General features: G+C 42.1%; 1 protein-coding gene across 1 annotated transcript in view; it reads left to right on the forward strand.

Moving 5' to 3' along the window:
- Positions 1-26,295, forward strand: part of MMP16 (matrix metallopeptidase 16) — a 115,163-nt gene that overhangs the window by 64,408 nt on the left and 24,460 nt on the right. The window contains exon 6 of the mRNA XM_066623763.1: positions 20,391-20,529. Coding sequence (XP_066479860.1) covers positions 20,391-20,529 — 139 coding nt within the window. The remainder of the gene's footprint in view (positions 1-20,390; positions 20,530-26,295) is intronic.

Genomic DNA, 26,295 nt, shown 5'->3' on the forward strand with positions numbered 1-26,295 from the left:
CACTTGCCATCGCTGCCAAATTCAATCCCTCCCACAGCATCCTGGCCCTGTTACCCACCTCATTGCCCATTCCATGCTTCCCCCACCCATCCCCCTCCCACTGATACACCTTCTCCAATGGGAGAGCCAACAATGTGGGCTGAAAGTCGCTGGCCTTCCTAGCAGTGTGATGTTGGACAGCACTTTTTGCAGGTTTTGCAGCAGTTAGTGCTGGCTGAATGCTCATTCCACCAGCGCTAAAGCACTGTAGGTCTAGTCATAGACCTATTGTCCATATGACAATAGAATACTAAAGATCAAAGGTTAAGCTGACATTTTATTCTGTGAAGCTTTTTTAACATCCCAAAGGCTTGTGTAATTAGTTAACCAAAACCATTTATACACAGATCAAATGTAGATTAAAAAATAAAAATTAAAAAAAGAAAGGCTTCTATATTCTTTGGAAGCAGCTGACTTTAAAGGCCCAGGGGAAAGGTTGCTTTCAAATCCCTTCCCTGTGTGAACTGATTAAAAATATTCTGTTGGCAGGAGAACAGAAAAAGTGCATCATTGACAAAAAATAATTACAAAAATTCACAGCTAGAAATAGTCTAAAATTACACTGAGACTTCTCCTCAGTTTTGTACCACAAACAAGTGTTATCGTGTAGTATTAACAATGCATTCTAATGGAACCAAAGGGAATAATTGCAAAAACACTTCAAGCACCAGGCTTAATTAAAATTTCTTGTTGTTACAAAATCATAGCCTTTCAACTTATTTAGATAGACAATTTGAGAAACAATTGGAGTTGCCTCTGGAAACACTGTACTACATGTAAATAACAATAATTCTGAAGAATTTTTATCCAGTGTTGCCTTGCTTTTGCATCCAGTGAATTGCATCCCAACCCTTGTCATAATGAACACATAGGAAGGGGATTTATAGCTATAGCGTAAGCACTGCAGATTTATTCAGAAACTACATAGACAGCCACAATGTTTTCTTGCTGTTTACTAGGATGCAAAAGAGTGCCTTATGGGCTCATGGTTCTGTGACCCCCATGATCTGTGTTGGTCACCAGGTTATGGAAGGATGCTCATGAAAATATGCTGTTCGCCAAGTGGTTCAGTCCAATCACACAGAGTCTCCAGACTAGTGCTGGGCACCACCAGGAACATTTGCTGCTGACATGGCGACCCCTACAGTTGAGTTGAACCACTTTGCAAGAGTTATGGAAATTCATTCTCACTTTTGGAGAGTTCTTTTCATTGCTATTAAGGTTCAGATAATTTAAAATAAATTTTGTAAATTAATTAATTAAAATAAATGAGTTAACCATCCACTGCCCCCCCCAAATAAAAACATTGTTGGTCCTGTGGTGGAGGGGTGATCAGACAGCCCGGGAGACGTATTTCTTATTTACCTCTCTGTACACTACCTAGGCACCAAAGGGTCTTCTCTGGCATATTTAGCTGGTGAACATCGAAGGTGCCTCAAGGGGTTAAGACTGAGGTATTCAATTTGTGCATTGGGCCTCCCTACTAGCCCCCAGGGGCATGGCTAGCCCCCAGGGGCCTTGTGAGGCATCTTGGGGAGAGAGGTGGCCACAGCTGCTCGGCTTAGCTCAACTCAGCTGCACCTCCCTACTGCTGCTTTTCTGCTACTGTGAAGTAGGTGGGTGGGGCAGTGTGAGGTTTGGACGGTGTATGAAACACGGTGGGGGGAGTTGGGAGAGAAGAGGTGCTGCATCTCATCAGCAGAGGGCGCACTCCTGGCAGGCTTCCAAATGGGAGGGAAGAGTAAGTACAGGCAGCGCAGCGCTTTCCTCCGCTTGGGAAGGAGGGAGCCCAGCCTGCTCTTGGGGGGGGGGGGTGTCCAAATGCCACAGCCTGCATTCCTCCATCTTGCCTGGGGGGAATCTGCATGTTGGGGTGTATGTGTGTAAGCATGCCCCCATCTACTTTGGGGGTGAGTTGTAATCTTGCTCTGTGTGGCTGCAATCCTATTCACACTTTCCTGGGAGTAAGCTCCATTGACTCAAATGGGACTTACTGCTGAGTAGACCTACATAGGCTTGCGGTCTGTGTCAGCTTAACCAAGGATTTTCACCTTTCTCTTTCTCCTCCCCCTTCAAAAAAGAAAAAAAGCAGCTCTTGATCAGTCAAGATCAGTCCAAAAATTGATTAAAAAATAAAAATCCCCATTCCTTTTCAGCCACCCCCCTTTTTCCTCCTGCCTCCTTTGGGGGGGGGGGTACTTCCCATGTTGGCTGCTGTTATAAGACAAAAGGCACAATCCTACTCAGAAGTAAGTCCTATTGTGTTCAATGGGACTTACTCCCAAGAAAGTGAGATTAGGATTGCAGCCAAACAGTCTCTGGGTCTCAGTGTCACATCGGTTTGCAATTAGCAGATACACACAAAACAAAGTCTTCCCCTCCCCCTACAAATTTCATCATTTCTCTCCCCCTTATAAGAAATTCCCTTTCCAAGACCCTCCAGGTGTGCTGCTAACAAACTCAGGGTACAATCCTAACCAGGTCTACTCAGAAGTAAGTCCTATTTTGTTCAATGGGGCTTACTCTCCGGTAAGTGTGGTTAGGATTGCAGCCTCAGAGTGCTGGCAGCTGTTTTTTTGTTTCTAGTGTATAATTATAACACCTTCATTCCCATTTTGGGGGTAACTGAAGTGAGGTGAGCCGTGGCCAATGACCACAGGGATCAGGGGAGCCGTGGGCCGGAAAAGTTCGAGAACCACTGGGTTAAGATCTTGGTATGCACTGCCGCCACCACCAAGATCCTCCCCCAAACTGCCCCCTGCTCTTCTTGCTGTTCCTCCCTATCCTCCCCGGAACTGCCATGAACTACCCATGAACTGCCCCCACTACCACCTTACCTGCTTCAGCGAGGCTTCCACATTCACTGTTGCACACAGGGGGCCTTGAGCCATTTACACTGGCAACCCTGCTGCGCACAGCTGTGGTGTGCCTTTTATGATGCTGTATTGTGACTGAAGGTGGCAGACTGTGAGATCCGCTACCATAAGCTCACAATAGAATTGGACTGCCCACTACAAATGAGCCACTCACATTCTAACTTTGGTATTTGTGTGTAGTAGGTTTTGTGGGTTCATGGACTATCAGCTGGAAGTTAGGAAGGCACTGATAGGAGGGACAAGAGATGCTGGTGCATCTCTGATCCAATCGGAATCTGCGATTTTTCAACCAGTGTGCCACAGCGCATTGGTGTGCCGCAAATGGTAAGCAGGTGTGCCATGGGAGTTTAGGGGAGGGCCATTCCATAGGAGCATTGGAAGATGTAAATCCCCCACCAATAACTTGCTGTGCCTTTTTAGTTGCTCCCCCCAAAAAAATTGATGGAGTGCCTTGACAATTTTAGCACCTTGTCATTGTATTATGAGATGAAAAAGGTTGAAAATCACTGCTCTAAATGGTCATTTCAGATTAACTCCCCTTATGAGGTATGACTTTAATAAAGCAGTGATCCACAAGAACTGCAGTTGTCAAAAGGAACAGCATAATGTGTGGTGATATGTGGGTTTTGCATTGCTGTCTAATTCGCAAAGCGTGCCAGTTCAGTGCCACCAGGTGCCCTTTTATCTATACTGGTTTTGCACCAATTCATTGCTTTCAAGATCAAATTGCCTTTGTGCAATAGCAGCAACAGAGCTAATGTGCTTTATTTGGGTGTCAATAAAAGCCAAGAAGTGGAATTTTCAAGGACCTACTAGAGTTGTAGCTAGTAGAGCTGGCCTTTTTAGAGCTTGGTACTGAATACAAAGGAGATTCCTTAACATAATCTTCAAGATTATTTCCTTCTAATATTTGTGACTTTTCTATTTTATAACCAAGTAATATGGTCAGTTGTACCCCACTCTTTCAGATCAGACTGTCTGAGGCATGAATTCCAGTGCCACAACCCAATCTCAGAATCAACACAGCATAATCTACCATAATACTGGCTTCTAAGAATATTAAACTGAAGACCAACGTGAGATATAAAGAGAACTCAAACCATGTTCTTCAGATGCTCTCCTAGTAGTGCTGTGCTGAATGTTCTTAGGTGAACACTTTTGTGCTTGAAAAGTAGGTTTTGAAGTGCATCAGAGTGTTCACCAGTTTTTATTTTTCACTAGGGCTGCTTCTTTCTTGCAGTATGATCCTACCGAGTCAGGGTATGTCAGATGCCAAGTAGCCATTCCCATTTGGCATTGCAACCTGTGACTATATGTACACAATTCAGACTGAAATGCTTCCTATATTGTGTTGCCCTCACTCTGGATGGACATGAGAAAAGAATATAGCTTCCATTTTAGTGACTGCCACATTTTGGGTAACTACCCATCACTCACACAATTTGGAGCAGGAAGGGTAATGTGGTGGCTGCCATCTCTTCCTCCTAGTTAGATAAGGTATTGTGTGTTTTTTAGGACATACACACGCACCCAAAAAAAGAGAGGACCTTTTTTCTCTCACTGCAGATGCAGCTATGGGGTTCGGCAGATCTGCTTCAGCTCAGCCACAGCTCTGAGCTCACTCTGAACTAGAGACATACTGATGACTCAGATGCTGTTGAAACCTTTTGTCCTGCCCCTCTGTGTTGGTTTCATCATTTGCTACCTCATTCTTACAACTGTCTCTTTCACAATCAGGAGAAAGCATGAGGTGCTGCAGTCAGGTGCCAGAACTTCCCTAGTCAGAGAAGCAGAAGGTACTAGGGAACAAAAAGAGGAAGGAGAAGTAACAAATGTCAGAAGGGCAAGTTTGAAGGGTTCAACCAGCATTCTGTTCATTGATCTGTGGATAAATTTAGGCCTGAAGGTGGGTTTGGAATTTAACTAAAGAACATTATTGGAGCTCTCTATTTTTAATCTGGCATCTTCCTCCAGTCTTTGGAGTTATTTGGCCTCTAGCAGGAAAAAAAAAACTGAGATAGTGCAATCCTGCACATAGCTTTCCTGAAAGTAGGTTATCAGGGTTGGTGGTTATGCTAGGTAGGAGGAAAAACGTCCCATGTCAGATTCATGCCCTGATACTCAGATGCTATAACTATTGCACCGTCTACTACTGTTCCAGTATAGCTAAGTGATATACAGTGAGCCCTCCTTATCTGTGGGCTTCGCATCCATGGATTTCAGTATCAGCAGATGCTAAGCCTTCAGCTGGAGGGCTTCAGATGACTTCCTGGACACGAATGGAAGTCACTTCTGTCTCACGCCAGAAACTTCTGCTTGCATCTGGAGCTGTTCTGAGGCATGGGGAAACTGTGCACTTCTGGTTCGCCGTGGCAACTTCCGGTCATATCTGGAGGTTTTCTGAGGGCCTCCAGCCATGATTTCATTATCCATGGAATTTGGTATCCGAAAGGGGGGGTCTTGGAACGACTCCCCTGTGGATGCAGAGGGTCCACTGTACATAAAGTCTAGGCTGCCAGGTTATAATTTAGAAAAGAATTAGTAGATGTTGCATTTGTTGGTTTTTAAAGATGCAGGCTAAAACAGACTAAAAATGTACACAAGATGTTACTTGGGATTTCTAATTATGTCTGCTGTAATGTAGCTGATAACTACATGTTGTTAACAAAAGTCTTTGTATGTTCAGATTTTTTTCTGTATTCTAAGAAAGCATGATGCTTGGCTGAATATATTTTATATGTGTTGTGAAGTCTGATGGCTGGGATAGAGGACACTGAAACCAAGGAGGCATTGGTTGTAATACACACTGAGCTGCTGAATTCTTTTGGGCCTTAGGGAAGTCATTTAATTTCTTTTCACCTCAGTCAAGTTCAGCCAGAAAAGTGAATTAAAAAAAGAAAAAGAACAGAGTTTACTGTAAACCAGGTATTGCCTCCGAGCACAACTTTCTCACATAAAGTTATTTTAAATTATAGTTCTTGAAGGAAATATTTACCCTGTTGGAACCTGGCATGTCTCACACCAGCTTACATTGCTGCTGGCCTCATACGAATGGTGGTATAGTCGAAGTGGACCACACATCACAGTAAATGAGGTTTCGCACAGAAAACCACACAGGGTTTCACACAGAAAACCACACACAGGGTTTCAACCCAGGCCTGATTTTGTGGCCTGCATGTTCATCGTACTGTTGAAAGGCTGACTGAGTGATTGATATGAATGGTTGAATTTTTGAACCTAGAAAATTGCCTTTTACTGAGTTAGGTCATTGGTCCATATAGCTCGGTACTGTATACACTGACTGGCAGCAGGGTTTCAGATGTGGGTCTTTCTCATCCTTACCCGGAAATGCCTTGCCAGAAATTGAACACAGAACCTCCTGCATGCAAAGTATATTTACTTCCACTGAGCTGCAGCTCCATTCTCACATGCACTTTATAGAGTGCATTTTAGCCACTGCCTGTCACCTTGCTGCACAATTGCTTCTGTGACTCTATCTTGGGCTAGTATTTGTATTGGCAACCTTCAGTCTCGAAAGACTATGGTATTGGGCTAGTCCAGGGATCAGTTACAAGTAATGTGAAAGTCCTCCGAAGTGCCTCCAAATCAACCTGTGTTTTACGCATTGGACATATTACAGTATCCGAACATTATTAAGGGCCTTAAATGTTCACCAGCATTTCTAATAAATTCAGTGGTTAGTGGAAACTTGTTGCAGCCTTTGGGAGGCATTAATTTGGCTTTAGGACAAGTGAGAAATTGAATTATAAAAACCCATGACCTGATGTGAGAGAAACATTCTCACTTCGGGGGCTTTCCAAGCTGAATTACTGCTAGTTCAAAAGTTAGATAGAACAGGCAGGTCTGGGCTGCTAGTCAACTGAACATTGGAGCTACAGTTAAGTTTGGAAGGCTCGTTAAAGGCCTTCCTTTAAAGGCAGGCAGATATCCCATGGGATTGGTGAAGAGGTGAGGAGAAAAACAGAGTTCATCAACAAAGGAGGAATAAAACCAAGTAAAGAAAGCTAGATATGGTGGTTTTCATGTTGTCAAGACTAGAGGTCTATGTATACTGAGAAACAGAACAAAGAAATATGGCTTTGGATTATTTGTGTTCTTAGCCATTTGGAGATTGTCCTGGGAGGTTCTTCTGGGCTAGGTTTTAATGGTTATGGCTGTCAAATGGTTGCAGGGAGGTTGCAATGACTTTAAAGTTATGATCTCATGGCATAGTATAGTGGAAAGCAGAACTGGAGGAGTGAGATGAAAGGCGTAATAGTAGCGCTGACATATTTTGAAGCAGTATACATTGATACTCATGAACCAGATTTACAATGAATTATCTTTAAATATATGTGAAAATCAATTCACTTGTGTTTCTTTTTTCCCCTACAAGTCCTGTATTGCCTTCTTGTTTTATTATTTAACTGATATCCCAGGAAAACAGTTAGGATATGGCGAGGGTCTCTTGTGCCGAACCTGTCACCCACCCAGGTCTGATCTGCCCCATTCTGCCCTTCCCCATCCCTTTTCACCATCTCCCCTCCCCTGTGCCACTTGGCACAGAACATACCAGCACCAGTGGCCTTTCACTGGGATTCAGCGCCATCAGGATGACACAGGCCTTCCCACCAGCACTGCTTGCTTGTGTGTGCTGCAGATATGTTTATGGCATGTTTATGACAACCTATGCTGGTGCAGCGGCTGCTGCACCAGCATAGCCAAAGAGTAGGATTGGGCCATTTGTTTCATATAGTTTTAGAATCAGACTGTAAGTTGATGAAGTGGTTGAAAATCTTAAAACTATAATGAACAGTACACATGATGCCAGATTTCAGTGCAAAACCCATACTACTTTCAGTGTAAGTAGTTTCAGAGAAAAATTACAAAACTAAGATCTAAAGGTAGACAGTGGCAAAAGAAAAAAAAAAGCATAGGCAAGCAAATGCATGTGTATGATTTCTGTGTAGATGTGTATTTGTCTTAGAAGTCCCAGAAGATTAGGGCGAAATCATGCATTACTTTCCTACACTAGTGTGCTTTTTCACACTATAAGCATGAAATATAATCCTGAAAAACAAGCTTTCAAATGCATTTGATATTGGTAAACAGTAGAGAGCTCCTGAATGGAGGTGGCTTTTGTCCACATTATGGCTTGCATGGGTATTGTGTTAAGCAGCTCTCAAAAGCATTGTAGGTTTCAGCATTTGGGCTGCCTGTGTTTTGTTGGAAAGGGGGCCTTCAGCAAAAGCAACATTCACTATCTCCCTAGTATATACCACTCTCTGCTCAAAGGCAGTGTAGAAGGAGCGAATGGCTTTGGGCTTCTTGTTTTGTAGGCAAATGTGTTGGTGTATTAAACGAGCAATCAATTAACAGCAAACCAGTAAAGCAGTAAACCTTTATTCCAGGCAGGGAATAAAGAACATTGTATTGATTTACAGCAGTCAGGGGAGCTAATAGACAGAGCGGTATTCCTCTAGATGGAACCTAGCCATGACACAGAAGCAAAACCAGAAACTGTCAGGGGGCCTTTTATAGGTTATGAATAGTAAGTGTTACACTTTTGCATACCTTATTGGGAGATTGTATAGAATGTGTGTGCATTTATCTATTAACATACTGAAATATAAATGAAGTAAGTGACATTAAGGAATGGACCATGACTCAGACCAAGGCATTTTTGCTCAGGTTTTTAAGCAGTCTTTCAATTTGTTCAGTGTGAATTTAGCGTAGACTTAACTGTGAACTTACTCCTGAGCCCTGAATTGACATAAAATATATGAAATGTTGTTCAGTTAGTAATTTGTGTATCTGAATCTTTGCCAAAGATGCAATAAATAGTTGGTGTCCCTGGTCAACTCGAGCTACAGCTGAAGAACATTTATGCGGGTTAAAACTATCCATGGCATTAACGACCCATGGATACCACACAGTGAGAGCTGAGTTCAGGTCAGTAGCTGGATTGGCTAGGGTGAATGCTGGCCAAGACCTCATGCCAGGTTGACTGCTGAGCCCTCAGTACCAATCACAGTGGTAGTACTCAAAATGCCATCAGGATGTGGCAGGGCACCATGGAGGACCCAGGGTGGGGTTTTGCGCTAGTGCCCCCAGCAACCTGATACCAGCACTGTCAAACATTGAGGGAGAGGGGTTTTACATCTTTTCCTCATGCCTTTTTCCCAAATCTGTCCTTCTGGAGCTGCTCTTTTCTCTGTGGGGAGAAATGTACAGGTCCCATGCAAGGTGAACATTCCAACAATCCTAGAATCCCCATCCATGTCTTCATATATGATTTCTTGGCATTTTTCCTTTCAATCTCAAAACAGCATTGGCATTTCTTGAAAAGTAAGGTCCACAGTGAAAATAATTGTAATAGTAGAATAACTCAAGTTTTCTTTGGACATGATCCATTCCATCTCAAGTCTGCATCCACTGGGCAGTTTCTCTATTCACTCTGATCTAATTTATTTTGCCACCTTTCCCCAACCTCCCCCCTCCCATTCATGCTACTATGAATGATCATATTGTGGCAATGCAGTCACAGGTACAGCAAACCGCTGTCAGTCAGATCAGAAGCAACACTGACAGCACCATTCTATGCGTGTTTACTTAGAAATAAGTCTGAATGGAATTTAGGCCCAATTCTAGCTGGTGTGAGCACCTGCACAGCTCAAGCTGCATTGGTGCCAGCCACTGCAAAAGTGCCATAAGGCACTTTGCGACAGCATAGCAGGTACTGGCACTAGTGCAGAGGCTCGCACCAGCGTGTGCATGCCAGCGGAAGGGGCAGCATGCTCCAGACATAAGTTCCACACCGAGTGGGGTGGGAGAGGCCCAGAAGGGGTGTAACAGGGCAGGGGAGGGAGGCAGTGAGTGTGCAGGATCGGTGGCAGCCGGTATAATAATAATAATAATAATAATAATAATAATAATAATAATAATAATAATAATAATATACAGTATTTATATACCGCCTTTCTTGGTCTTTATTCAAGACTTTATTCAAGGCGGTTTACACAGGCAAGCTTATTAAATCCACGCAGGGATTTTTACAAATTGAAAGAAGGTTCTCTCTTTCAAGAACCACCACATTCAAGATGTTACACTCCGATCTGGTTTAACATTCTGGCCTCCATCCTCCCACGCTCCGAGCAGATGGAACAGCTCAGCTGCAGCTTGCCAGCTGCTTCAAGATCGCACGGTGCCGGTGGCCTCGAACTGGCGACCTTGTGGATGTTAATCTTCAGGCAAATGGAGTCACATCCTATCCCCCTTCCCTGGCCCAGTCTGCCGACACAGGGCAACACAGATGCGTAAACAGCGATTGAGCTCTGCCCTAGTTGCCCATGTCAGCAGGGCAAAGGGACAAATGTTCCCTTTACCTTGGAGAGACCTCCCTCCTGAAAAATTCCCCTGCAGTATGCAGCACAAGTTGTGTCAGCAGCACTGAATTAGTGTGGGGGAATTTGCACTGGATTGGGCTGTTACTCCCAGGTAAATGTGTATAGGATTGCAGTCTGAAGCTTCTTTGTCTAGCTAAACTGGGTCCTACACCTACAGCAAGAAGATGCTGTTGAGTGGAAGTGATTTCAACTGGCCTCCATGTTATTATGATATGTCAACCTGCTCTTGGTTCTTGATCAGGAAGAAGAAAAGAAATAAAGATGTTTTGAAACATGCAATGATTCTGTCTTTAGGCGCAGCCCACTCTGTTTAAGGTCAAAAAGTACAGATTAAATGAAACTACTTCTTTTTTTGCCATGCTTCTAAAGTAGATATTGTCACAATAAAATAAATACTTTACAGACGCATCAAGACAGAACTGCTGTGTGAAATTGCTCTGTGTTTTTATTCTTGAAAATGTGAGAGGGAGCTGGGCCTTGAAGCATTATATTAGAGTGAAGTCTGTACCGCCGGTCTTTCACTGATGCATATGTAGCGCCTTGAACAGAAAATTAGAGACTTTCAGTGTCTTGCTGCCAGAGTGTTTCAATGAATCCTTTGACAGTGGTGATTAAAAAAGGAATACCTGGCATGATAAAATTGGATTCAGGTTCTTAGTGTTTAGTGGAATGCACCACCTCTATGATTTTCTGTTGCACTGAGGCTTATATTCAGAGAGGGTGGATGTCAGCAAGATAGATTAGATAGCTTCACAACAGGTAACCTGCAGGTTGATAGGTTTTACAGAACACCAGAGCTGTCAGCCTGGCTGTTAGAGCCTTCAGATTTTTGAATTGGGGGCGGGGGGCAGTTTGTGCTAGCTTTATTTTTGACAGGTCGTCCTCTAGCTTGTCTCTTGGATTTGTTATTCCATATACTTTATTTTATTGCCAATAGAGGAAGTTCACCCATTGTCTCTACCAGCGGTTTTCAACTGTTGTGACATGAATGGTCCACAGGTGTGCTTCAGAAATTTGGGAGAGGGTAATGTATTAGTAGGGTCTTTGGGGGTGTGAGCCCCCTATCAGAAGTGTGGTGTGCCTTTCCAATTGTCAAAGAAAACAGATGGGGAGCCCTGAAAATTTTTGCACCTTGTCAGTGTGCCATGAGATTTAAAAGGTTGGAAATTGCTGGTCTCTACCGGACAAGGCTCTAGTAGGGAAATTTTGAATATGGAGAGCCAGGGTGGTGTAGTGAAGTGGTTCTCAGACTGTGGGTCCTACGATAATAACTTAAGAAGAGCCCTGCTAGATCAGGCCCGGGGCCCATCTGGTCCATCTTTTTGTATCTCACAGCAGCCTACCAGCAGCCCACAGACGACCACAAGATACTTGCATCTCGCTACCACTCCCCTGTATCTGACATTCTATCAGTTCAGTTCAGTTCAGTAAGACCTTTATTGGCATAAAATACAGAGAAAGAACAAAACAAAACAAAAATATACAATGACAACACAACATAGACATCAGTCTTTTCCTCACATACTGCCCAGAGTTCCAGAGCTCTGCCTGGCAGTTACCCCAGATAAAAGGGAAGCGACCCTATCAAGGGTCTCAGAGTCAGGTGTGGAAAGGAGAGACTGAAACAAGATTGAGTCCTCCCAGCCCTGCATCCTAGTTAGCAAAGGGCCTAGATATTTCTTGCGTAAAACGTCATGAAGTGGGCAGTAGAAAAGGGTATGTGTTATGGTCTCAATACAATCCCTACCACACTTGCATTTCCTCTCCGAGTAGGGAATACCACTGAACCTGCCCGATAACACAGCTGATGGAAGAGCATTACATCTTGCAAGTGTGAATGCTCTCCGAGCGTGTGGGCACTCCAGGTGATAAAAGGAGTCCGGTTTCCCAAAACTGATTGGAACATGGAGATAGAGTGGAGAGCATGTGGTTCTGGCGGCACTAAACAGCTCTTGTTGTTCAATATCAAGAATTCTTTCTTTGACAATTCTGTAAGCAGCATCACAACCAATCATGCCTAGCTCTGCAGTGTCCAGCCCTATTGACCTGAGTTTGGTTAGAAGATCAGTGATCTCTAATGGCAGGACTGAATCTGACAATTGGTGCATTAGACCAGAGGAGGAAGGGTTAAATAAAATCCTAAACCAAAATTTCAGTAATCTTAGCCAAGCAGTTGTCTTTAGCCAAATTAACCCCACCTCGAGACACAGAACCGAGTAGGGAACGCACCTGGGTAAACCCAAAATCTTCCGCAGCTGACATTCTATTTACCCTCTCACCATCCCAATGAAGACACCAGACTGTGTCTTGAGTTTAACTTGGGCCACTTTCTTTAAACGCAAGTGACCAATTTTTAAAACATTAAGGCCAAAATCCTAACCAACTTTCCAGCATTGGTATATCTGTGCCAGTGGAACATGTGCTGCATCCTGCAGTTGGGTGGCACTCACGGAGGCGTCCTCAGAGTCAGGGAATGTTTGTTGCCTTACCTTGGAGCTGCACTGCCGTTCTGTCAGTGCTTGAAAGTGGGTTAGGATTGCGCCCTTGCCAGACTGGGGTAGGTGACAAAACTGCCATCCATGGTAAATTTGGGTGACAGAATATATTCCTACCTGACCCTGATGATGAGCGACCTGCTACTCTCAGACTATACTAGTGGGTCGTGACCTAATTTTTGGGGGTTCACAAAACTAAAAGGGCCCATTAGTCTATGTGCATGAAGGGTTAAACAAGCTGCTACTTGGGGGGGGGAGCACTGCTGCCCAATCACCATTATACGCACACCCCTTGGCATTTAACTATGAAATCAAGCAGCAGCTCTAGGACCTCTAAAACATTTAAGAACCGCTGGTGTAGTGGTTCGGGAGTTGGACTGAGACCTGGAAGGTCCAAGTTCTTTTGCTGTAAAAGCCACATTTGTGAACTTTTTTTTTGTTGAATAGCAGCATATGGCTATTCCAAATAAAATAATTTTATAGTACTGTCTTCATTTTTATTATAAAAGTGACTAACAGCAAAGACAAAAGCAATCAATATATCCAACAATAAATTTTTTAAAAGATCTGCCAGCATCCCAAATATATATTAGCATGTCAGAATGCTTCTGTAACCCTTTCATAGTCACAACATAGCAACATCATGCCAGAATCTAAATAAATGGAACTTTTCACCAAACATTCAAATGCTCTTTAATTTTAATAAAAATATTAGATATTTTCAATAAACATATAAAGCAAAGAAATTGCTCATATGAAAAAACTGGTCAGTTAATAAATCAACTAAAGCCCAATCCTATCCTTCACCCTCCTGCTAGTATAGCTATGCCAAAAACAACTGTGCTGTATCCAGCGAGGGCGCGGGCGGTTTGGGACCCTTCAGCACAATTCACATTCTTCCCCCCAAGCCTCCCATTCAGCAATGGGTTTTCTCGAACCTGCACCAGTGATTTTGCTGGTGCAAGTCTGAGGAGAAAAAGGAGATGGAGAGACTTGGAATAAAAGGGAATAGGATCCAGTGCATGCCATCACAGCTGGATCCACCCCTTCCTGCAGTCTCCTTGCCACATTTTCCTCTTCCCACCCCATTTCACACCATCCCCTGCCACTAGCTTACCTGCTCTGGCAGGTGCTGGGCAGTCTGGCAATGACAGAGGCAGCACTCCCAAATTGGCCACCGATGGAGCACTCCTCCATCAGCCATTTTACAGCAGCAGAATCTGTTCCGCTGTTGTAAAGTCCTGCAAGCACCAAACCAATCCTATCTTTTAAAAAAAGTTAAAAATCATGCTGTCTTTGTGGACGACAAAAAGGTATTTGCCCTGTGAAACTTATTGTTACATCATTTTTCCCAAACCAGCATCTGGTCTGCTTTTGATTGATGATGCTTCAAAAACCAAGTCTGCAAAACTGGCCTAAGCATTTATTACTGTCTGAGAGAAAGCATGTTTCCTAAGGCCCATTTTGAACAAGTTTTCCCTTAACTTTCACTCTCTGTAGGCACACTTGCCCTACTGTGTGCTCTTAAATAAAATTTTAGGAAGCTGACATCTGTGCTGACTTTGAGAAATATGCTTCAGTTTGGTCTTTCTAGATATCTGTTTCTCTAAGAGAGAATTTAATTTTTCCTTTTGCTTTTTCTCTCATCTTGGAAGTTAAGGCAATTAATCCTAAAAATTGCTTTACTGTCCCTTGTTAAGTGCTGCAGTATATCTTACAGCACAGAGTGGCTAGAAAAGAAAATGGTAATCTTAACAAGCTAAAAAAAGCTTCATTGCATGAGATGTGTGAGAGGGATGGTCTACAAACTTACCATGGCCTCTTCTTCCTGGCTGTCCTGGTCACTGTCATCTTGGATCCCGTGAGATGTTGCACAATCTAATATGGTGACACCCAGGAGAGCAGGGAGGATGAATGCTGCCATCATGGATTGAGTGAGAATCACATGAAATTTCAGATAGGGGTACCTGGTACAGCTGGGAAGAAACTCACAAACCCTGTAAATTTGCCATGGTGCCTGAGGGTTTGGGAACCGCTCTTGTTAATTGTATCCGCTTTTTATTCATTTCTTGGTGAGATTTCCATTACTTGTTTTTTGGTTAAAAAAAAAAAAAAAACTAGCATAAAACCAAAACACAATTTGGTATTTTTAAATACACAAGTATTTAAGACAAAGTTCTTACACTGAATTCCCAGAGCTAATGTCCAGTGCTATGTTACTGAGCAGTTCAGGGAAAGGGAAAAAAGCGAATTCCTCAACCATAGTAATTCTTTGCCTCTCCAACTCTTATACCATTATGCTTCCACTATATCCTGTTCTGAACACTGCGCTTTGAGAAACTGGGACAATTTCAGAGAACAGTAGCAAAGATGGGAAGTGGTCTGGAAAGCAAGTTCTTTAAGCAACAGTGGAATCATGTATGGTTAAAACTGGAGGAGAAAAGACTGAGAGGGGACAGGATAGCACTCTTCATATACTAGAAGGACTGTCACCTAGAAGAGGACAAGAACTTGTTCTCTGATGCCCCAGACTAGATCTAATAGATAGAGGTGTTTGTTTCTGGTAAGTAAGGTAGGATTATGGCCCAAGTCTTACTGAACACAATAATAATAATAGTAATAGTAATAATTGGTCAGATTTCTCCTTAAACTTTATTCAAGGTGGTTTACATAGGCGGGCAATTCAAATCCCCGTAGGGATTTTTACAGTTTGAAAGAAGGTTTCTATCTTTCAAGAAACCACAATATTCAGATGTTTCTTTCTTGATCTGGTCGCACATTCTGGCCTCCATCCTCCCACGCTCAGAGCAGATGGAATAGCTCAGCTTGTCAGCTGCTTCAAGGTCGCACGGTGCCAGTGGCCTCGAACTGGCGACCTTCGGATGTTATCTTCAGGCAAATGGAGGCTCAACCCTCTAGACCAGACCTCCTGCCCAATGGGGTACTTCTGAGTAAGGTAAATAACACAATTTTCAAACATCTCTACTAATAGGCTTAAATTGCAATTGAATATCTTAGGAGAAATTGCAATAGGAGTTTGAGAGTGTAACTAATTGCTGGTGGGACTGGTTCTCCTTATCTGGAAGCTTTCTACTAGAAACTGGACTAGATTTGTTTTTCCACCAATGAGTAGATGATTGGACAAGAGCCTACAAGTCCCTCTCCAGATCTATGATTCTATGTCATCTTTACTACCAATAGTATGTGTTATAGGAAATAACCGCCTTGGGTGCCCTTCGGGGAGAAAGGCGGAATACAAATCCAGTAAATAAATAAATGAGAGAGCTGATACCAAAAATGTCATTCCCATGCCAAGGACTCTCCCTTGATATTTTGTAGTAAAGTCCTGTTGTCATCAAGTTTTAGAGCAAGAGCAGGAAACACACATCATTGGCTCCCAGTACCCGGGGCAGAGAATCGTGTAATGTAATGGTGTCAAGGTACAAAACATGTTATACTACTTGTTTTAGCAGTATGCTGTTTTGGTGGTAGACTCTTATTTTTCATAACATGTAGTTTCATCCTTCATAGCTAGAGAACTAACACAAGATATTTTATTTAGTTTTTAAATTCTGTTTGCCAGCATCAGATTTTTTAAAATCATTTCTCCTTGGCCTGATAAGGTATATATAGTCTGGTAATATATCTGAGAATTTCTGTGTTAAATTTAATGTGGCATTTAGCTATGCCTCATAAAACTGGAAAATCACTGTTCTGTGTGTACCAGCGAAAGAAGATCAGTTTGAGTTGTAGATACTGGTTAACTCAGCAATTTTACATGGTTTGGTAGCCTATATCATTTTTCATAGGAGGCAACCTCCATAGGCCAATTTTAGAAGGAGATCCTTAACACCACAATTTTATATATCTCAGTAAGTCTTGATTATCAGTCTGAATATTATGCCATGAATAAGCTTTATTCATTGTAAATCCCTGCACAGCAATGTAGTAGCACCAATGTGACGTTCACGGAATCCCATGGTAGGGAGGTTTTGGCCTCCAAAGGCCCCCTCTGAGTAAGGGAACATTTGTGCACTTGCAAATGTTCAACATGGGTCAACTTTGTGGATGAGTCAACTTGGATCTGTGGCATAGATATCATTGGTGCAAGTCCACATTGACCGAGGAAGATGGATGAGGCCTGGGAAGAGGGTCAGGTTTTGGCAGACATTGAATTTGCCCCTTCTTGGGTCTGAACCACCCTCCTCCCCACCCTATCAAAATTCTGTTCCACCCTCTCCCCGCTTTAGTCTGACCTCATACACAGCTTTACCTGAGGTGGCAAGTGTCCATAGTCCATCACCATATTGACCCAACCGCTCGCTACTTCTAGCAGCCGCCAGGCTACACTCTCCAGCAGAGTTGCATTTGCTCAGCCAGGAAGCACACTATGCTGGTGGAACTCACATTCTGCCTGCATAGTGATCCCTTAGGATTGGGCCCTTAGTCCTAGATTTTGCTTCTGCAAAAAATACAGGAACTAATTTCTTGAGAGATCACTTGGACCTCATCTCAGAAGATCCAGCAGTTTGTTACAGAGCAAAAGAAAAGTTTTTGAGGATTCAGGCTTGATTTATGCCAGCACCAGAGTCCACCTTCTAAGACTTGGAATGTGTTAAATGGTAACGAGAAATGCATATGAGGAGGTGCAAATTGTTTTTCCCTAACCACCAAGACACTAAAGCCTTCTCCACACCTTTAGGAGAAAGAAGTAGGATAGGCAGGGCAACTAACCTCACCAGGAAGGACCTGATGCTGGTAAAGCATGTCTGTTTGAAAACATGGCACACTGGAGATTGGCTGGTGTAAATTAGCATTTAAACACATTTAAGACAGATGGTCGTAAATTGTTAAAGACTAAGGAAAGAACACATATGGAAGAAAAAAGCTGTCTTGGACTCGTATAACGTTAGCTAGATTTAACTGTAAATTCCAGAAGACAATTTTTCATTTAAAGACTGTTCTTTTATTCAGCTACCGAAATGAACCAGTTCACGTTTCTTCACAAATACTAAATTTTCAGCTTGCAGAAAAATAGTGGGTTATATCATCTTTCTTGCACAAGTGAAAAGCATATCTGTTTTCACAGATTTCCTTTCCCCACCCCCCCATCCCCACATCAAGATCGGTTCCTGAGGTTTTGGGAACCCTCCAGATCAGGGTGGCAGGTGGCTACAGCAGGAAGAAGGATTGCCAAAAATCACTTCTTATACAAGCACAAAAATAACTTTGTATCTAGGATTGCTTCTCAGGATAGCATTCTTGTTCTACTTTGGGAACAATGTTGGTTAGAATTGCCACAAAATTTCACCTAAAGCACCATTTACAAGACAAATTTGGAGTTTCCTGCTGAGGCAAAACAACCAAGAAAGGTAAAAAGTTTTGGTGAGAATAACAACATTTGACAGAGAGATTCCACACCAGTTCCATAGTTGATAATGATTGTTTTCTGAGCTCACAGACATCTATCAGAGCTGTTGCAGTCCTAGAAAATCACAAGCCTTTTGTGGCAGACTGACCTTTTCAGAAGGAAAAGTGGGCTGTCATGGAGGCCTGACAGATCTTTTCGTGTTGTGCTTTGGGTTTTATTCCTGCAAGGTTATGAATACCATTTGGAAAGGCATTAAAAGAGTTGACACTATCTGTTGCACAAAAACACAAAACAGAGCAAGTTTTAGATAGTGTAACATTTATTAGATTGAAAGACTCAATCAGAATGACCATCTGATTTTTGGAAATAGTTCCTGAGACTAACGTCTGACAATAGTGATGCCATTGGCAGCATCAACAGGTTAAGTTCTGATGGCTTTAGCTGACTTGGAATACAGACTTGCAATGAAAATTGTAGTGCAATCCCTGTGCCACACTGTACTTATTATCTGCCTGGCAATGTTTTCAGGGACATCAGTTCTTTTCTTAAGATATATTCAAATCATAAATTCAAAACTTCTGGGAAATGCAGTTTGATCTGTGGTTATGGAGTGTGATACAAAGTTAGTGACCCAAATGACACTTGAAGAGTTGCTGCCAGGGTGTTGGTAACTAAATTCAACTTTGTATAAAATCAATGCACTTTTATAGTGGGCAGGCTGGTGATCTGATTTAATCCAGTGTAAGGAGATGAATGACACAGGGTGCAATCCAATGCCCTAAAGCACATTTGCACCTCCTCGGGAGGAAGCCAAGCCGCTGCTTCTCGAAGCACCAGCTTGCGGAGGCTGACGGAAGTCTCTGCAGTAGCTTCCCTCAGCTCCTTGCATGGGCTTGGATGAGTCGACGCAAGGACAAAAAGGTAGGCGTGGGGGGGCAAGGAGGGAGGGAGGCATTCCTGCGCAGGAGGAAGGAGGGCGATGGGTGACCCCGGAGGCTGGCAGGCGGGGAGCGGAGGCGGAGCTGGGATCCAGCAGTTATGCCGGATCCCAACCCCTGTTCCTGGGGAGAACGGAGCGACTTCAAGCTGCTCCCACTCTCTTTGGACTTGTGCTACCTCAGGAGGTGGCACAAGTCCAAGGAGACCATAGGCGCCAGCAGCCCTTACCCAGAGATAAGGGGAAAAGTTTCCCCTTGCCTCTGGCTAAGCCGCTTCTGGCCACAATCCTGCGTTGGATACAGCGCAAGCCTTCTGGCTTGCCTGTTCCAGCACAAGTTAGGATTGTGCCCTTAGTGGTATTTTTTAGCCATGGTTCTGTAATAAGCAGGTATGAAGTGGCATCACATATAGTAAAAATATGTGGTAAAAATGTTTTTTTTTTTTCCTTTCAGAAGCTTAGAGGAAATACGTATTTTATATAGAGGCGACTGTTAAATCATCAAGTTAACAATGCTTGGTTTTTGATCAATGACTTTTATCAGATTCTGGTCATAGAGCAATAGTTCTCACACCTTTTGGTCTTCAGAGCCCTTTACACTCCTAAAGAGAGTTTCAGGCACATAGGTGGTGTCTGAGGGAGCCGCAGTGCACCAGCAAATATGCAGGGTAGCGCAGCACCAAGCATATGGTGACCACTTATGATGTGTTTATGGAGCCGCTGGAGGGGACCCCCAGAATTCAGGGAACCCCAGGAATGTTCCTAGGAGCATCCTTTGAGAAACACTGTCCTAGAGAAAGTGCAGTAAAACTGAATTGGAAATATATGTATTTTTTAAAAGACCATGCAGTCCTATTTTCATTTTAAGTTTTATTAGCATTTCATTCAGAATTGAATATGATACACATACAAAAATATACACAATGAATTACATGTTGGGTTTGCAAGCTGTGGTAATGATGGTTCTGTTTCGCATCAACTGTGGTTAGTTTTAGTATAAAGTCACGGAACAGAAAGCAGTATTTGAGCAGGAAGGAAGAGGTGGAGGAAACATGTTGATTTCCCTAACTTCTAAGCATGGTTGGGAGAGACTGCAGATCTTATGTCTGCACTCAGACCTTTCATAGACCTGTGTGTGTGTTTTAGTCAAATGACATGGAATATAAAAGAATGTTATCTGAAGGTGATGCTAAATGATGTTTTATATCTTTGAAAAGGGTTTTGTGCACTATAAGTGTAATAAGAGGTGCATTTCTTTGTTTCCAGGATCAGTGGTTTTGGCGTGTCAGAAATAACAGGGTCATGGATGGATACCCCATGCAGATTACCTACTTCTGGAGGGGACTGCCTCCAAGTATCGATGCCGTTTATGAAAACAGTGACGGGAATTTTGTTTTCTTTAAAGGTAAGAAGTGCAAACCAAAACTCAAGTAAAAAGAAATTCAGTAGAGAGACTCCTGAAAATGCTGCATTTGGGGGCAGTGATGGAAAATGGTTCAGCAGAGATGTATCTGTATGCTCAATGCGCTACTTATGCATACTGCTAGGTTAGGTAAGGAGAAGCTTATTCCAGAGCTATCTTGTGACATACTATGCTCCAGTTAAATAATCAAGAATACAAGCAGTTCCTAAGAAGTGCTCTTTTTACAACAAGGTGAACTGCCTGTTTGAATCAGTGTTGAGACAATTGCCCAAGTAAAGGCTCCACCTTTGAAATGCTTCTCACTGCAGCTGGAGGACTGGAGTCAAGAGCTAGCCCTATCTTTTCTCCTGGATTCCTCTGGTTTCTTATCAGGGAATTTTGCAAGATCTACTGCCTGGAGAAAAGATTTCTGCAGAAAAGAACAAAATTACCATTGTTGCTTGGAGTAGTTCTTCTGAAGCGATTTAAAGGTGACTTCACTAGCTGTTCAGGGCAGTAAATTTATTCAAGCACACTTTCAAATGATGAAATGCAATATTAAATAGTAGCATAAAGTAGTAGCATGAAATTGCTCAATTACTGAACAGGTGTATGATAACCCATCACTAGACTTTCTATAGCACTTTTAAACAAAAGCACAGAGATGAAAGATTTAGCTCTGACATGAAGTTGGTGCTACTATGTATCATAAGGATTGCTTTGATCTTCATTGATTTCAGTACTCATTTGCCACACTAAGTGGCAAAATCTGTGCCATGTGACCTTAAATGTGTATATTTTCTATTACAACACTTTGGCCCCAAATCTACCAGAAATGAAAAACACTTTGTGACTTATCACAGTTGCAAAGCAGCTTTAGACACAATCCTTAGAAACTGGCACTTTCACATAAAGTGCTGTACTGGTGATTCCATGCAAAAATACCTGAAATACACGGGAAAGCCCTACCCCCAGCATTTAGGGTGGATTCATGCCTGGATTGTTTTGGTAACCCAAGAAGAATTCAGCTACAGAATGGATATGCTTATCTCTATGCTACACACAGAACTTGGAACTGGGACCAGCATAGTTAGAGAAACGAATCTGTATGGGTATTGGGATATATTAGTGAGGACATGTGGTGGTACTGGGGGGAAAATTCAGTTATGTACTTTGTGTGCATTAAGTAGCATGGAATATGGAAAGGTGCATTCTTATCACGTTATTTCATTTGATTTTTTTTTCTTTTGCTAATCAGAGTTGCTTATTTTAAGCATCAGTTGTTTATCTTGCTAATCATGTTCATCTGTGTTATATAAAAATGTATTTCCTCTTGATATGGTGACATTACAGGTTTCAGGTGGGAAATGAATTATTAATAAAGATCCTGTTTTCATGCAAATGGTCTTCTTAATTAAAAAAAAAATGCATAAAACCCAGAAAATACAACATGTGGAATTAACTGGGATTTTTTTCCCCAGCAGCTTTTTTTTTCTCTTTTTGTTAATTTTTTGCACCAGGCATCAGCTGTTGCTTAAAATTAAAGGTCTTAAATATGCATCTAATTTGAGCTTAATGTGAAAATTATACTTTATGTTGAATAAATACTAGTTTATCATTGCAACCTGTTCATTGGGAGTCAAAACTCGTGTAGGATATGATTATTTATAAAGCAAGCCTTGTTGAATAAGAAATATTTACGCCAACAACAATAAGGGAACCAAATGAAAACGCTCTGCTGTTAACTCTGTGGATTATGGTGACTTAGTTATCATAGCTCAAAGGTTTAAGAACAGGGCAGAGCATACACCACCAGGGCTTCCTTAAATCTGTAGCTACTCCTCCCTCCCCCATACTTCACAACTCCATGGCTTCTTTCTGTGATTCTCATCCCCATCCTTAACTCTGTTGGTCCTTACTTGCTTCCTGCACTCCCCCCACCCTGCACTCATTCTCCAGCACAACTTTAAAGCTTTCCCCTGAAACGGATTTCCTTCTCCCCTTTTTCTCAATAGCTTCCTCAGTGTCTCTCTTGTCTGAGGTAAGTCGCAGTAATTACTGTTGTGGTCAGAGCTAGGAACATCAACTTCTCTTTCTGTTTCCATGTTCATAGTACTCTCCTTTGAGAAAATTACAGAGAGGCAGTACTTAATTGTGGGCAGCATTTTTTTGGCAGCAATGGAATTAGCTAGCAAATGGCCATGGTTGACACCTTGTAAGTCTGTCACAGTTCCCTGTTAGCTGTGATCAGAAACAACGATGGATCTTTCCCAGTTCAGCAATGGTCACTCATTGTTTGGTTTCTCCAATGGTCATTCATTGTATGGTTACAGAACACAGTAAATCAATTCACTAGAGTGGAGTACATCAAGAACTCAAACGTATAACAAGCTGGGAGGGGAAGCACTTGAAGGACACACTGTGACATCATTTTAGGAAGATAGTGAAGATGGCATGTTTATTTTTTGTGTGTATTTATAGAATTTATCGTATATATGTTTGCATTCTGCCAGCATAGATTCATTCTTGGCTGCCATTTTGGATTCCTCCTCAATATGAGTTTGGTTCAAGCATGTGAAAGGGGGAGTTCCTGCATGTACGCGTTCTGCTCCATGTATGGCTTGGCCTCCCTGAATCTATAGGGCTGACAGAGTTTTCATGTAATCAGTTTCAACTGTTAGATGTAAAAAAATTCCATTTTTCAGACTTTCCTAGTAATCCGGATGCCTTGGACTGTATATTTTTCTGACATGTAGCTGTTGCGGAAGTAACTGTTTTAGGTTCTGCTTCATATCTTTTAGGTGAGGGTGGAGATGTACAACCAATCAATTTTCAGACTTTACTAGTAGTCAAAGTGGAATGTGATATGTACGTACCTGCTTTCATTGTTCTAGCTGATGTGGAAGTACCCTAATCATTTTGATACACCAATGAGTCAGTAAGTTCAGTGAGTCAGTAAGGCCTAAGTATCTATTCTTTCAATTCCATCTACGTAATTTATAGCCATAGCCTTCCTAGAGCACATGGCCACTAAGTTAGATTTCAAATATTGTGCCAAATGGGTTGGTAGAGGGTATGCCTCAATTGAGCATGGGCTGAAAGAAAGGAGGCCATCTACATCAACTTTTTTCACTTTGCCTCTGAAATAAATTCCAGATCACAATATCTGCTTACTTCAATGACAATTACTCCCAATTAAGTGGGACATACTTCCAAGTAAACATGCATTGGTTTCAGCTGCACACCTGCTTAATATGCTGTCAAGTTCATTGCTTTGTAGCACTGTCTACTGACATCTGCTTTAAGAATTGGCAGATGCACTGCATAACATTGTTATAAAGCTACATATGCAACCAGGTTAAAGAGCAAGGAACCAGACTGTGTAATAAAGGTTTAGGACAGTGGTCCACAAACATTTTAGAACTGGGACCCACTTTCTAGAATGACAATCTGCCAGGACCCACTGGAACACTTTTCATAGCGTTCATCGGATTGGCACCGTTCTGGTGGTATTGCATTCCTCTCGGCCTGCCCTTTGCAGTGGGACCAAGACACAATCACCTGCTTGCAAGTAAACATGACAATCTAAAAATTTAGACAATCTTAGAATACATTTTACTTCATATAGCTTTGTACCCCACCTATTTAATACAATGTAAGAAAAGCAAAACTGCCAGCTAGACTTTATACCTTCAGTTCAAATAATGATTTTCTTTTGTGCAAGTTTGGAAGGCTATTCATTGTATGTCTCTAGTTTGTTTTGTTTTTAATTTATCTACATTTGACATCAATATTTGTAGAGAAAGCTGATAAACTCACTGGCTCATGTAAAAGTGTATGGTTGTAAAATCAAACATCTTTTTGTGCTGTCTCATGTACTTAAACTTTTGCCTTGTGGCTCAGGATGTGCAAAAGAGCTATTGCTGGCTGTTGTGACATGAATAACTGCTTACAAGACACAAACATTCTTTCATTTTGTTCCATGGCGATGATAATAAGAAAATGCTAGACAAGCCTGTAAATGATTTTTTCTTTTGTTCTTCTTTTAACATGGCAGAGATGCAGATTGTGAAATCCTTCCTAGTGCGATAAGGAAGTTAGGTGGTGCTAAAAATGAACTGTCAAAGACATATGCAGTGTTAAAACTTGTGCCAAGCCAAATCTAGCAACAGGAAAGTAGTTGTAAAATTCACACTATTGCTGCCATAACTTTCAACACTACTCATCTCCATTGCTTGATAGTTTCATGCTGAAATATAAAATTTACTGGCACGGAAAGATGAGTAATGTTACTCACACAGAACTTAAGAAATTGCAACACAAGAATAAGAAACATGTTTACGGAAATCAAAGTTTGTTCCTGTAATCTGATAAAATGGAGATGAGGATCAAGTGCACACTTACAAACAGGTGCAAAAAAGCTTTAACATACCAGCTGTTCACCTGTTCTCTGTGAGGTACAAGACATTTTTGAGTAGTACATCTCTTGAGCTACTTGATCAGAAGGAATAGTGTCTTGCATACGTATATTATCTGCAGTCCTAGACAATTAAATAAGGTAGTGGGTCCGAAATTGTGAGCTATGGCTCCCTGGCAAGCTGCAGAAGTCAGTCAAGGGAGCAGCAAAATACCAGCCGCCCTATACATTGTATAGGATTGTAGTCCTAATGGGTAGCTGCAGCCAATGACTCAGTAGGTCAAGGGAGCCACCAGTCAAAAAAGTTTGGGAACCCCTGAAATAAGGTGAGGGACATTTAAATTTTTTCTCTATTTGTGATGTATTTGTGCTATTATTGTGTTTTGGCTAATAGAATGCTTAGAGGTACACTGTGAAATTCCATTGTTGCTTACTAGCGGTCTGAAGAAATTACTGCTTTCCCATTGAAGTCACCACATATTGAGATACATATAAGGCTTTTATTATGGGTTCTTTCCCATTTCTCCATCTATAGTGTTGCCAGGTGATTCAGAGTCACACAGGTTACAAGTAGATTGTTCCCACTCTGTGGTGGTGGTGGTGAAGATGATGAATCACTACGCCTAGGCAAGGCAGCACAGTTTAGGGATTTGTCCAACTTGGATTAAAAGTATTCCTTTTGAATTCGTTGGGAAATACTGTTATTGTTAGAAGAATTTATATCTCCATATAATTCAGTAGGGAGCAAGAAAGGCTTCAGTCCTGAAAATGCCTGATAGTGGCTGGGGAGGGGGGGGGCAGCAGACAGCGACGCACCACTGAAAGTCCTCTTGAGATGGGGTGATATTCCACCAGCAGATCCTCCCCTTGGTTTGGCGCACTTGCAATAGGCTGTCATGAAACCTTGCAAACCTCCATGATCTCTAGCTGCAGATGATTTAAGAGGACCAGATACAGAGTCACTCAAATATTAATCAAGCTGTGCATTGCTGGGGGGCGGTAGTAGCTCAGCCCTTTTAAAAAAACAAAAGGCCAATCCTATGTAAGTTGTGAAGATGTCACCTATCCTTTGTTACAACATGACTAGTTTAGGTATGTCTACATGTTCTCTGGAACTATTGCATGAATTATTTTTTAAGTATTTATACTCTGCCATTACATTTTGTTAAAAATCTCAAGGTTATATACAACATGTAAAGTTACAATAAAGCCAATCAGCAATAAAATGCAAAATCACAAATATATGAAAACAGAGCAGATTAGTAGCAGCAGGTTAAAACGAGCAATGTCCAGTATCACTGTCATCATCATGGCAGTCACACAACAGAGAAGCCAAAAGCCTGGCAGGACAG

This window comes from Tiliqua scincoides, chromosome 4, assembly GCF_035046505.1.
Source record: "Tiliqua scincoides isolate rTilSci1 chromosome 4, rTilSci1.hap2, whole genome shotgun sequence".
Taxonomy (NCBI): Eukaryota; Metazoa; Chordata; class Lepidosauria; order Squamata; family Scincidae; genus Tiliqua; species Tiliqua scincoides.